The sequence below is a fragment of the Scardinius erythrophthalmus genome (assembly GCF_964197995.2).
Source record: "Scardinius erythrophthalmus genome assembly, chromosome: 4".
Classification (NCBI taxonomy): domain Eukaryota; kingdom Metazoa; phylum Chordata; class Actinopteri; order Cypriniformes; family Leuciscidae; genus Scardinius; species Scardinius erythrophthalmus.
Genome location: NC_138224.1, coordinates 13432372 through 13447660, shown reverse-complemented (window position 1 = coordinate 13447660; position 15289 = coordinate 13432372). Strand labels below are relative to the sequence as shown.

Genomic DNA, 15289 nt, shown 5'->3' with positions numbered 1-15289 from the left:
TCAAACCGCAGCAATGTAAAAGGGAAAAACAGGGAAAAACAATTAACATGTATCGTCAAAGTGCTCAGCAAAATATCATTCTACAAAATAGCTCCACTGGTAGTTCATTATAATGCATGAGGATCCTATTGAAAGAAATGAGTTTGTCAAAAATAGGAAATTAGTTTTTCCCTAGCAGTCTTACTGATATGAAAAATATCGTGGGCTACAGTACGTTCGAAGTAGAACACCAGTATTCATGAAATGCATTTTGCAATGATAAACATTTCAAGCATAGTATCTAATACTTTAGTCACATGACAATAATTTAATTAAATGTTTAATTTAATATAATATAACTTAAAGTACTATTTATATTGTGCATAATTTCAATTTAACATTTAATTATACATAAAATATTTAATTAAATTAAATTAAATATAATCATTTCATTATTAGACAAATTTGCCTGCTGCAGAGCCATAGCAATGAATGACATCCCTTATTCCTGTGTGCCCCATACAGCAGCCCCACAGCATCGTGCAGCGACGCCTCATGGAGGGCAACATTCCACGTTTGCGTGGAGAGGCCCGGGACATCCCATCTCTTGTTCGCTCACCCCTGGCAGACAGCAAAGAGGGCGGAGAGCCAGAGGAGAAGAGCGAGAGCACGGTGGATGACTCCACGGAGGAGAGGGAGTCTCCAGAGGAGAGCGAGAAGAGCCTTCGATCTGACGAAGATGCGGATAATGAATATGAAGGGGACAGCAGCGATGCAGGAGGGAAGACAGAGTCCAAACAGAAAGACAAAATGGGAGACGAGAGGAAGAAAGGTCTAAAAGAGGGCGAGAGAGCATCCTCCCTCTCAGCTCTAGTGGTCCAGTGTAAGGTAGGCATTCACAGATGAGCAGAGCTGAGCTGTCTGTGCCCATAATAGAAGCGATAACAGCTTGCTGTAATGACATACACAAGCTCTGGCTCCCTATGACTCATGGTTTTATTTTCCTCGCAGTCGATTGTTCTTGACGGTGGGGTTTGAGAGGGTTTTAGAGGGCCAGTATGCATTTAAAAAGCCGAAAACAGTAAAACACCACATGCAAAGTTTATAACAGAGATGACGAAACTGGTGCGCAAGTGACTCATTGTATGGTGACATAACATCTATCTGACCAATATGACAAAAACTCATACATAAGACACAAGGAACTATAAGATACAATACCGTTCAAAAGTTTGGGGTCGGTACAAAGTTTCTTGATCACCAAGGCTACATTTATTTGATAAAATACAGTAAAAACAATTAAATACAGTTAAATAACTAACTTAATATATTTTTCTATGTATTTTTTTCCCTGTGATGGCAAAGTTGAATTTTCAGTATTACTCCAGTCTTCAGTCACATGATCCTTCTGAAATCATTCTAATATTCTGATTTGCATATTAAGAAACATGTATTATTATTATCAATGTTGAAATCAATTGTGCTGGATTCTTTGAGGAATAGATAGAACATCATTTATTTAAAAATATAAATCTTTCTACACATATCTTTCAACTGATAGGGAACAACTGAAACACAGGGCTAAATATACAGGGGACAAATAAAGGCAAACTAGACACAGGTGAAACTCATTAGTAACTAAGGCAACTAACAAGTGAATTAACAAGACTAAACTAAAAGGAAACACAAGTCTATGGCACATGAATGAAAACACAAGAACATTGAACAACATTACCCTGACAATAAATGCCTTTACTGTCACTTTTGATCAATTTAATGTTTCTTTGCTGAATAAAAACATTAAAATCTTGCTGACCCCAAACTTTTGAATGGTAATGTATATGAGAACGGAACAGAATTAGCTCATGAATTTCAATGACTTCTCCAGTCATTCGAAGTTACTGAACATGAACTGAAAACTGAAAATATATACATTTTTAAAAACTAATTTCCATAACTTCTCCATTTGTTTGAGGTAACTAAACAACTAAAAAAAATCAGTATTCTTTTAAATTCATTTCAGTTCAGTTCAGACTACTGGGGGAAAAAAATAATTTTACACTTTTTAAATTATTTTTTAATTATTTCCACAGGTCTGAAAATAACTATTCTAAATGTCTCTGATGTTTCAAGGTTTTCCAGCACCATCCATTTCCATTAAAAGGTTCTCTGTTTTGCTATAGAGCAGACTGAACATCATCAAAATGGCCAATCTCACAAGACCCCCTCTCCATCACCCTCCATTCATGTAGTGATTGAGCGCGGTAAAAATAGACCCTAAATTAAAGCAGATTAAACCACAGGGTTGGATGTGAACCAAAGAGCAGCTAATTTCCTCTGCCAACACATGTCAGCTGACAATTCAAGAACAACAAGACCAATCAATGGACCACTGAACTCAAATTAGGCAATCATGAAAATGCCTGTGAAAATGTGATGTTACCTGATGTGATATTAGCTTGTCCAGCTCACAGCATGGTAATAATAATGAAGGCAAAATACACAGTTAACAGAGTTTAATTTGCCATAATGACCAGCTGACTGCACATTATTTATTTATACTTAAAAATAATTAACAAATTAATAATTTGACATTTTAAAATTAATTGATTTGACATTAAAATTAAATTACTTGCATTATTAGCATCAATCAAACAAATTCAAATCAAACAAATGAATCAAGGTTATAAATACTATTTTTAAAAGTTTATAATTTACCAATTTTAAATATATTTAATGTATAATGAACAACAATGAATGAACAATAATACACTGTAAAAAATGACATGATCAATAAGTTATGACAACATATGTTTTTACATTGCCTTAACTCATCAAAATACGTTCAATAAGTCAGTTTAATGTAATTTAAGTTGAAATGACTTAAACATCCAAGTTGATTGTACTTAAAAATTGAAGGCAGCAACTTTTTCTTACAGTAACATTAACCTCGATTAATAAATACTGTTAAATTTGTTCATTGTTATTTAATGACACCTAATATTAAAAATGTTACCCAATTGTATAGTATTCTCATTTTAGGAAAGATACCACTAAGTGATACACAATTGCTGGGTCATTATACAAAACATACGACCGACCAATCATAATGAAGTATTCCAAAAAGCAGTGTAATAAGGCTCGGATTTAAGTTAAATGAATGTAAATTCTCATTTCAATGTTCCAGATCACACGTGCATTCCGAATAAAGTGAATGTTCTGGAAAACACATGCAGTTGTATTGTCATAGGTGAACTGAAAGACGGAACAAAACCATCAGCGTCTAATTAAAGCTTGGGTAATGAACAGCCGGATAAGTGGGGCAGCGGGTACTGGTTCATGCCTCCTCTTCTGGAAAGATACGTTTCAGTTTGAGGCAGCAAGTCAAGCACGATATTGCTCCACGCAGAGCATCATTATAAATGTATTGCACATGCACCAATGCACACTTATACACACATTTGTAATAGTGGCAATCAAATAAAGACATAACACAGCTCACAATGGAAGCATCCCACCGAGTTTGAGTGCGAGGAAAGACACTGATAAACTAATGAAGACGTACACAACCTGACACACATCCAAAAGTCACAGTTGGCCTCGTATGGTGTGTTTCCACCTCAATGTGTTTTATTCAGACCCTCTCGCATTGCAACCAAAACACTTTCAACACAGCACTAGAAAGCTAGCAGAGGAAGAAACAATGCAAGGAAGCCTGCAAGTGTTTGTGGAACATACTAGTGGGGTCGGAACAATGTGCGAGAGGGGCTCAACGGCCCCCCCGTATGTGCACAATGAGAGACTGACGCACTGGTGCGAGAGATGGTGTGTCCCACCTTTTATGTGGTAGGAAAGTTGCGGGGGTGACAGCTCACCTTGAGTGACAGGAAACTCAAAGAGGCTGCAACAAAGCTCTCATCCACTTATTTATCTTTAACGGTGGAACAGTGCTGACGCAGACCTCATCCCTCACTCATTAACTGTGCAGTTAACAACCAGGCGAAGAGTAAAAGCAAAAGCTTAACAACGCTTTAGCTGTGTGTAGGTGGAGCCATATTGTCTTTAAGTCCTCATGCATGCTGAGAGACCATATGCCAAAAACAGGTTCCAAATCCCTCGAAATATCTCAGCTGAGGCTTCCTCTTCCCACGACACTTGTTTATAATATCATATAATAATAATAAAAAAGTATTATTTAATAAATAATGTGTTACTTATTAAATATTGTAGTTGTTTAATAACCAAATGGTATTCTTTTTATTATTACTCAGCTCTCTGAAATACTTGAATCCAGATTAAATCAAGTCAAACACTTTTTGATTTACTGTGCAAAATCATGGTAACATACTTGTTCTTGGAGAGTAAAAAAATAAATACAAAAATATTAAATTAAATGGTATATACTTTTTCTAAGAGGGAGTTATGATGTAACAGCAACGACACTTCAGGTGTTTAAAAAATATATTTTTGCAGTTACACTCCATTACACTACATTAATTAACTACATTAGTTAACTTGAACTAACAATGGAAAGTATTTCTAAAGCATTTATTAATGTTAGTAAATTAGAATTTTTTCAAAATTTACTAATACATTATTAAAATCTAGGTTGTATCTGTTAATATTATTTAAAGGACCTGAGCTAACTAACAATGCACAGTTGAAGTTTTATTACTTAAGGTTAACAAAGATTAATATATGAAGAGTTCAGATGCAAAAGCCTCTAAGTGCCATCTGAAATTTTCTTATAGAATGATCATTTTTATCAGGCTTGTATATTTAAGTTCAGCAATTTCCCTTAAATGGCAATAAAAATAACCTATTAATTGTCATTTAAGTGAAATTACTGAACTTAAATATACAAGCCTGATAAAAATTATCATTCTAGAAGAAAATTTCAGATGCAACTTAGAGGCTTTTGCATCTGAACTCTTCACATACTGTACTAAATGTATTGCTCATTGTTAGTTTATGTTACACTGTAAAAAAGTTGCTGCCTTAAATTTTTAAGCACAATCAACTTGGATGTTTAAGTCGTTTCAACTTAAATGAAATTCAATTGACTTAAATGAGTTGAATCTGCTATAACATAAAAAAAGTTGAAAATTTCTTAACTTAATTTGATGCGTTAAAGCAATGTAAAAACATATGTTGTCATAACTTATTGATCATTTTTTACAGTGTAGATGATGCATTAACTAACGTCAAGTAACGGGACCTTATTGTAAAGGGTTACCATAATATCTCCACTACAAATGAAATATATAAACTAAAATATATTTGAATATTCATTCTTCCTGTGCAAACATGCACATTTTGTTTGAAAAAAAAAGACATAAAAGGTACTATTTTCATATTTATACTTTGTCTTTTTTTCACACAACATGTGCATATTTGCACATAGGATGTATGAAAAAAAAAGAAGCAAAAAATAAAAAAAAAAATAAAAAAATGTCATCGTTTTTTGTGCTGATCTATTAAGAAAAATGCCAGAAATAACACATATGGAGTAAGCTATTGTATTCATTGCTAAAGTTACTGTTTACACAAATGTGGTTTGACCCAAAACGTGTGGAAGAATCCATCAGGAAACAAACGTATGGCTAATAAGTTAAAAAACAATCCACTAATTCTGCTAATACAGAACTAATTATTTACACATAAATGTCAAGCAAGCAGCATGAACAGGCACTTAGACCTTCCAAACAGCGAATGCTGCAAAAGCACAGGGTCACTGTTCATCTGATGAGCTCTGAATTCTGCAAGCGCTGATGGAATTTCAGGTTAAAGGACAGACTGAGAATAAACTGACTCACTGAAGCGAAACGACAGGAGCTTCCACAAAGTACCTTTGACAGTGTCAGTCCATTATTAACCAGGACTATTATCCTCAGACGCTGCTAAACTATCAATCCTGATACTGTCACACACTGCAAAAACAAAACCTGGCATTGTCTCTTTAAAAGAGCAAGAGCTAATATCTGTTCTTCAACATACTGTAGTGTTTCAGCTTGGCGTCTGTGTGAAACTAGTTTGCAGACTGAGAACGTTGTTAGTCTGTTGACTGATAATGTGTTCTGCTATTTAACGCCTGTCACATGAAAAGCGTGAAAAAAGCAATCACAAGGGAAAAAGATTATATTATCAGGGAATTCATCTGAGTGAAGAATTTTTATTTGATTTTGCAGTGTGGAGATGCAGAGGTGATGTTATCCATAAACACAGGGTGCCAACACAACCACATCTCTAAAACATGCTGCAGACGACTGGGGTAAGTTTATTTTACACACACACAGCACTTTGGTGGGACTTTCCATAGACATAATGGTTTTTATACTGTACAAACTGTATATTCTATCCCCTTAGAGACTAACCCTACACCCTAAACCCATCACATAAAACGAACGATTTTTTAATATGATTTATATGATAAGTCCCCACAAGGACAAGGATTTTAGATATTGCCATCTTTGCGGGGCAATGTTGTCATTTTGTCCCCATAATTGGGTTTACTTATTCTTAATAAAATATATGAAATGCTTGTATTTATGGCAGACTGAAAACCAACCATGACGACAAACCTCGAGACAAGCAGCCACTCAGTGATTCAACAGTGGAGACAGTGAAGTCCCTGCACCTGCAGCTGGGCAGAGAAAGAGTTCAATGCACTGCCCAGGTCATAGGTCAGATTTCAAAGTTTTTCCAGTCACTTCCTATTGCATAAAAAAAGAAAAAACATGGCACCATTCAGCTGTTTATAAAATGTTTGATAGATTTGACAGAATACAGAATAGCTGAGAGACATCCAGGCCATTCTCCTTAACAGAACCGGTTTCAACCGGTCATATCTAAATATAAGTTTAATGCAAAGAGAAAAGTCTTATGAAAGTGTGAAAAGGGATTTTAATATAAATGTCTTCAGCTTGTATTTGCATACAGCTTTCAGAGTAAGTCACTGACCTTTTCCAGTTCAGTATGGGAATGCTTGAACAAAGACATGTGGGCAGCACAGAGGAATTACATAACAGAAGAGTACATGACTCGGGCACGGTGCCGGTCGTGTTTCGTGCATGCATTGCATACAGATTTATAATAAAGCTATACCAATGATGTCAGTTTTATCAAGCCACCTCATGTGCTCTTCTATTTGGAGAAATGTGACCCTGGATCACAAAACCAGTCACAAGTAGCACAGGTATACTCTATGGGTCAAAATGATTGATTTTTCTTTTATGACAAAAATAATTAGGCTATTAAGTAAAGATCATGCCCCATGAAGATATTTTGTACATTTCCTACCGTAAATATATAAAATATTTATTTTTGTGAGTGAATGCAGCACAATCGCGAACATAAATGGACAACTTTAAAGGCCATTTTTCTCATGTTTCGATTTTTTGTATCTCGGACAAATATTGTCCTTTACTAACAAACTATACATCAATGGAAAGCTTATTTATTCAGCTTTCATGTGATGTATAAATCTCAATTTCAAAAAATTGACCCATATGACTGGTTTTGTGGTCCAGGGTCACAAATAATAAAATGATGCTCACATCATTAGATATTCGCTTTTTGCCTCCCACATTTTGAGTCTCACTTCTCGTCTGTTCACAGAGGATGCCACGTTTGAGGTGTGTCTGGGTCTACAGACTCTGCTGGAACTCAAAGTAAGCCCTGCGTTTATTAAACCTTATCTTCAGAGTCTAGAGTGGCAGGATTTCTAATCCACGCGTCTCTGGCTTTTAAAAGTTTTGTATTTTCAGTTTGAGTTTTAAATGCATGCATTTAAGTATTTTTGAAAATCAATTGCTTCTGCTATTGCAAATCGTGTTGGTCATCTAGATTAGATGTTGCAAACTTTTTAATGCTTCTGACCCCCAAATATGATGATTCCCTTGTGTATATTTTCGTGTATAAGAACCAATTTATACTGTAAAAAAAAAAAAAAAAAAAATTATATATATATATATATATATATATATATATATATATACAGCAATAGTTTTGCAAAAAATATGTAGAGAATTTCACACGTTTATATATATATATATATATATATATATATATATATATATATATATATAAACAAAAAATATGTAGAGAATTTCACACGTTTATATATATATATATATATATATATATATATATATATATATATATATATATATAAACGTGTGAAATTCTCTACATATTTTTTGCAAAACTATTGCTGTCGATAGAATAAAATATTTATAAATGTTGAGAAATTCTGTAACTTGTTAACATACCCTTAATAATATTATTTATAATGAATAATGTTTACAATGTTAATTTTACACTACTTTTTCATCTCAACCTTTTCCATTGCTCCCAGTTTGATCTAGATCACATCATCATTCATTTAAATGAGACCTAATAATACCAAATTACAAGCTTATAATCATAGTTTGTCAATTTTGATTTGAGTTTTTTTGATAAAAATCACATTATTTAGTAAAGCAACTTATTTAGATGATCAAAAGTTACATTGCATTCAAAGTATCTATTTTATCAGTAGTAGTATGTGCTTTCGTGCAATGCTCTACCAGCTGATTTTTAACAATTGAACTGTGAAAAATAAGCATGCTGAAATCATCACAGACATAACGTGATGCAAATCATATTATGAAATACGTCCAAAAACAAGAAGCAAAGGAGTTTTGAGGCTATGTTAGATGGTTTCTGACACTAAGTAGCTTTGTACATGATGGGGGAGTTATTTTTTGATCATATATCTAAATATTTACCCTGAATATGGTTATTTAAAATGCCAGGGAAAAATTCCCCTTTGGTGTTTACATGAGTTCTGAGGAGGAAGATAAATGCTATTAAAAGAAGAGAAAATCCTTTTTAAAGTATGACAGTGGGAGCGAGAAAAGGGAATGTGAGAGAGAGCTAGAGGATGAAAGTGTGGAGGACGTGGACAGTATCTCTATAAGTATATGCAAATACTATTCTTGTCAGAAGAAAAAGATAATGTATGCAAGGAGAAGGATCCCTGAAACCAACGCGGACCTGTGAAGACAATAAAAAGGAGAATTAAACTAAACCTAGTTTTTAGCCACTCTTTTCACCTGGAATATATGCTCTTCAGACTGTTACATGTAGAGTGGCAAACAAAGCCTGCATTTTTCTCAGTTCCAGTGCTGACGTAGTTACTGCGTCTTGAAATGTCCTTGCTCATAATTCTTATCATAAAGTATCTAAAAATAGAAAATTAACTTTGATGCTGATTACTAAGCAGCTGCTAAGGTGTCATCATTTGTTGCTAGGGCAGGCAAACAGATAGACAGAATGATAGATAGAATAAAAAGACAGATTGAACGACAGACAGATGTATAGAACAATAGATAGAACAAAAGATAGAATAACAGATTGAACGTCAGACAGACGTACAGCGGGGGAAGTAAGTATTGAACACGTCATCATATTTCTCAGTAAATATATTTCCAAAGGTGCTATTGACATGAAATTTTCACCAGATGTTGGTAACAACCCAAGTAAGCCATACATACAAAGAAACAAACAAAAATAAGTTCAGAAATTAAGTTATGTGTAATAATGTGAAATGACACAGGGAAAAAGTATTGAACACATGAAGAAAGGGAGGCGCAAAAAGGCATGGAAAGCCAAGACAACTGCTGAAAACTTACAGTAATTAAAAAGCAATCCAGCCCCCTGTCAGTGGAAATTAATAACAGCTGGTTCAGTCCCAAATGATGGCCTACAAAAAGGTCTCATTGCCAAGGTGTCACACAAGACACATCTCATGATGGGTAAAAGCGAAGAGCTGTCTCAAGACCTTAAAACATAATGATGGCATTGGTTATAGGCGCCATTCTAAGCTTCTGAATGGTCCAGTGAGCACTTTTGGGGCCATAATACGGAAGTGGAAAGACAATAATTTCACCATAAATTTGCCTCGACCAGTGCTCCTCGCAAGATTTCTGATAGAGGAGTGAAAAGAATAATCAGAAAAGTTGTCCAAGAGCCAACACCAAGTTGTATGGTGTTTTTAGGGTAATGTGCACTGCCATTTCTCCTCCAAATATGGTGTGTATTATGGCATCCGAACAGTTCAGTTTTGCTCTCATGTGATCACACTATATTCTCCCAGTATTTCACTGGCTTTTCCAAATGTTGTGCAGCAAACTTTAAATGAGCTTCAACATGCTTTTTTTTCAGTAATGGAGTCTTGCGTGGTGAGCGTGCATACAGGCCATGGCGGTGGAGTGCATTACTTACTGTTTTCTTTGAGACAACAGTACCTGCTATCTGCAGGTCTTTTTGAAGCTCTCCACAAGTGATCCTTGGCTCTTGGACAACTCTTCTGATTATTCTTTTCACTCCTCTATCAGAAATCTTGCGAGGAGCACTGGTCGAGGCAAATTTATGGTGAAATTATTGTCTTTCCACTTCCATATTATGGCCCCAAAAGTGCTCACTGGACCATTCAGAAGCTTAGAATGGCGCCTATAACCAATGCCATCATTATGTTTTAAGGTCTTGAGACAGCTCTTTGCTTTTACCAATCATGAGATGTGTCTTGTGTGACACCTTGGCAATGAGACCTTTTTGTAGGCCATCATTTGGGACTGAACCAGCTGTTATTAATTTCCACTGACAGAGGGCTGGATTGCTTTTTAATTACTGTAAGTTTTCAGCAGTTGTCTTGGCTTTCCATGCCTTTTTGCACCTCCCTTTCTTCATGTGTTCAATACTTTTTCCCTGTGTCATTTCACATTATTACACATAACTTAAGTTCTGAACTTATTGTTGTTTGTTTCTTTGTATGTATGGCTTACTTGGGTTGTTACCAACATCTGGTGAACATTTCATGTCAATAGCACCTTTGGAAATATATTTACTGAGAAAAATGATGACGTGTTCAATACTTATTTCCCCCGCTGTATAAAACGATAGAACAGACAGACAGAATTCTGGATAGGATGGCAGACAGAACAATAGATAGACAGATAGATAGATACAGTGAGGAAAATAAGTATTTGAACACCCTGCTATTTTGCAAGTTCTCCCACTTAGAAATCATGGAGGGGTCTGAAATTGTCATCGTAGGTGCATGTCCACTGTGAGAGACATAATCTAAAAAAAAGAATCCAGAAATCACAATGTATGATTTTTTAACTATTTATTTGTATGATACAGCTGCAAATAAGTATTTGAACACCTGTCTATCAGCTAGAATTCTGACCCTCAAAGACCTGTTAGTCTGCCTTTAAAATGTACACCTCCACTCCATTTATTATCCTAAATTAGATGCACCTGTTTGAGGTCGTTAGCTGCATAAAGACACCTGTCCACCCCCTACAATCAGTAAGAATCCAACTACTAACATGGCCAAGACCAAAGGGCTGTCCAAAGACACCAGAGACAAAATTTTACACCTCCACAAGGCTGGAAAGAAAAAAAATTGTAAGTCTGATCAGTCAGAAAAGGCAACAACTGTGTCAATGAGAAGTCAATATAATAAGTAGTATAATACACCAGATGTGATGCAATGATCTGCTCTCTACTCCCAGTGCTGTGTGGACCTGAACTCCAGAGTGCTCCGTCTCCACGACACAGAGCAGGAGCTTCCCTTCCTGGATCCACCCGCTTGCAGCCAGTGCCATCACCATGACAACAACAAAAACATGTGACCTCGAACCTACGTGCCCAACAACCGCCATGACCGTACCCATGTAATCAGAGAGGAAGTTGACGGAAGGACGCCTGCATCTGGTCTGTAGTGTTCCCTTGTGCCAGATCAACATAGACGGGCCTCTCTCCTCTCTCTCTCTCTCTCTCTCTCTCTCGCATCTTTCCTTCTTTATTATTCATTGTTTGTTTCTGTGCTATTTACAGAAATCTGCCAACTATGATTTTTTTTTTATTATTTGCTGTGCTGAATTAGTTTTGATTAAATGTAATAAAGCTCAGGAGGAGGAAGGTTGTGTTCTGACATGTTAAAATTGCCTTTATCAAAATGACAAAAGGGGCTTGTGGTTAATCTGTAAGAAATTGAATTAATGTTTGAAGACTGATGAGTAATATTCTATAAGTGGTGATTTTAATTACAATACAAGTAAATTATATTCTTGTACGTTACAGTAGCTGAGAGTTGACGAGATACTTCACAATCTCCTAAACAATCCAAAAACCTGATTTTATACTTTTAACTGTGTCAAAAAAAAAAAAACTAATCGGAAAGTTTCTTTCACAAAAACCACAAATTTAGCTAGAAAGTTCTCACCCGAAACTGCCTTTAACTTAACAAAGACTGTGTTTTCAAACCTCATTTCCCTTTAGAAAGTCAAATCTGCCCTCAGATGATAAGAAGGACTTTAGCTAGCCCAATTAAATGTTAATTGAGTCCTTGGGCTGCAATCTCACTCAATGACCCCCAAACCAAGCAAAACACTTCATCTGCATGGACTTTTCCATTTGTATTTTTCTGCTTTTGGTACGTCGGAGTGTGTATCACCTGCATGCGTTTTCTTTTAGAACAGTTAAATTCTCCTCTTCTAGAGCCCAGTTTCTAGAAACCCTGTTCAGTTGCTGCTCAGCTTGTCCTCATGACCGGAGGCTTTTCTCCACGTCCTACGCCTTGCTCATTGCTCTGTTTTTCCGCTCATAAGCACAACTAGACTGTCTTAGTACAGCCAAAATCTCCCACTAAAATGCCAACCGATGACCCAAAGGGCATCTATGTCCCACACAAACTCACTCTAAAGGGTGGGGATAATTAAATTGTTGGCACACAATGGTTAATAACCCAGATCATCCAGCCTTTTAACACTATGGATGACCTTTCAGTGAAGGATGTCCATATATTTGTTCTTCTTTCTTTCTGTGTTGAGGGCCAAATGTATGAGGGAAAAAAAAACAGTTTATTTTTGGTGTTTTTTGGTTTCCTTTTCTCTGAACAGTATTTTCTCTGCCTAAACAAAATAAATATGTATTCTGGCTATAAAGGTATCTGGTCTTCATCAATGCACAGATCTCGTAACAAACGTCCTGAGAATCTCAAACCCATGTTAAAAAACACCTGCGCTACTGCTGGCAAAAGCAACGAAAACACTGTGTTGCTCCTCACTCACTTGAAGGTTCCACACAGAGGTTCACGTGATCTTAATGTTGATTTGCCCAGGGCAGTCAACAACCTATTTTAAGCTTCTTGCATCTGATGATGGAGGGAAAAGATGTTCCCACAACCATTCAGAGCAACATGGGATGACATCATTGACCCTCCACTGAGGGCAGGCTGCTCCAGCATGAAGAGTGGAAACACAGCCAAGACAAGAATTGCTCATTTTGTTGCAGTCTAAAAACCATTAAATCCATACTTTGAAAAAGCAAAGAAAAGATATTCTAATATATAGTTTTAAAATTACATATATAGTGTTCTAAACGGTTTTCAATGCGAAAGGTAGCATTCTTGTAGGTAGCATTCTTGTGGAAATCGTGGAAATCTCATTGTATTTAACATTAAATATGTTTCGATTGGCTTGTGTTGCGTCACACTAGTTTTTTTTTTTTTTGCATTCATTGTGAACAGACAAAGTCATAAAAATAATAATTCATGAACATATAACAACGTTCCAGGCTCTGAAACAACTGTTCTTTCCTGCAATAATGCAACAAGCCGCTTGGCAGGGGTAAAATAATATTATCCATTACAGCCAATGATATCACAGCATCTATAATTCACTTCAATCCAATCAAATCCAGACTTGTAAAGCAAATCTCTCCCTACAATATTTTGCAGTTTCATTTAGATATGTTGCATTATGGAAGTAAAATGCATTGTGAATGCCTTTTTTGTGGTTTTTCAGGGAGAAAAGAAATGAAATTCAACATCAAATCACTTTATAACCACATTTGCTACAGCACGACAAGATAGCAATGATGTATAACACTCTATTCATCTGTAAATGGCCGTGTCGCACGCTGTGCCCCATGTCTTTCTGTCACATCCAATGATGACTTGAGCGTAACAGATAACCCTGTAAAGCCTCAGTGCCACACAGAAGAGTAGAAAATGCTTCTTTTTTTCAGCCGTTGCTCACACAGAGATGGGCTGTGCTACTGCTTCATAACCCACTGTGCAACGGGGGGCCTGTGGCGTTTTCTTCTGACTCAGTGCACATGCCACATCCTGTCACAGTTTTAAAAGACATCTCATTGTATCTGCGCAATAATATTTTTTTGCAGATTTACAGAACAGCAATGACACGTAGTGTTAGGGATTGACACGCTTGCTAATTTTGCAAGACGAATGAGTATCTGCAAAATCTTGCAGGAAGAATGATTGTGTATGCAAACACCTGCAAAGATCTGAATTAATTTAAATATATATGCAGCAGAAATCATCGACACGGCAGACTCATCAGGCCAGGCAACATTTTTCCAATCTTCAGCTGTTTGATTTGTTGACCCTGTGTGAATTGTAGCTTCTTAGCTTACTGTACTCTTCTTAATACCTCGGTTGTGACGATCGTTTATTGCGAAATGACGACGTTTCCATTAAAGGAACACTCCACCGTTTTTTGAAATAGGGCTTATTCACCTTCTTTCCTACATTTAGATAGGTGGGCAAATGCATTTTTGTCTCAGTGCATGCATTGTTTTAGTTTGACAGGGTTGGCGCTAGCTTAGCTTAGCATAATGAATGGAATCCTTTGTTGCCAGCTAGCATGTCCTGAGTAAAATTAATATAAAAAATAAAAAACCCACCTAATTACTTCTTGTGGCCTGCGTATTCACAACAGGTACAAATAGCGATGCAGATTAACACTAGGCAATTTCCTAGGCAGATATTGACTTATATATTAAGGACTATATTAGGGTGAAGCACAGGCGAAGCACTGCTACTTGGGCGCAGAGATATCACACCCAAGTAGCAGTGCTTCTGCTATAAGTCATAAGTCAATATCTGCCTAGGAAACCGCCTAGTGTTAATCTGCATCGCTATTTGTACCTGTTGTGAATACGCAGGCCACAAGAAGTAATTAGGTGTTTTTTTTTTTTTACACTGTAAAAAAATTGTAACCCTCCCAAATCAAAAATTTCAAGTGACCGATAACATCTACATTTTTCAATTGGCCCAAGTGAAATTCTGTAAATTATAAAATGAAATTTACAGAAATTCACTTGGGCCAATTGAAAAATTTAGATGTTATCGGTCACTTGAAATTTTTGATTTGGGAGGGTTACAAATTTTTTACAGTGTATATATTACTTTTACTCAGGACATGCTAGCTGGCAACAAAGGATTCCATTCATTATG

General features: G+C 36.0%; 1 protein-coding gene across 1 annotated transcript in view; it reads left to right on the top strand.

Moving 5' to 3' along the window:
- The window catches only part of nrip2 (nuclear receptor interacting protein 2), a 26642-nt gene extending 13300 nt beyond the window's left edge, over positions 1-13342 (top strand). Inside the window, exons 2-6 of the mRNA XM_081363579.1 lie at positions 505-867; positions 6168-6250; positions 6535-6662; positions 7597-7649; positions 11541-13342. Coding sequence (XP_081219705.1) covers positions 505-867; positions 6168-6250; positions 6535-6662; positions 7597-7649; positions 11541-11660 — 747 coding nt within the window. The 3' untranslated portion in view covers positions 11661-13342. The remainder of the gene's footprint in view (positions 1-504; positions 868-6167; positions 6251-6534; positions 6663-7596; positions 7650-11540) is intronic.
- The last annotated feature ends 1947 nt before the right edge of the window (positions 13343-15289 follow it).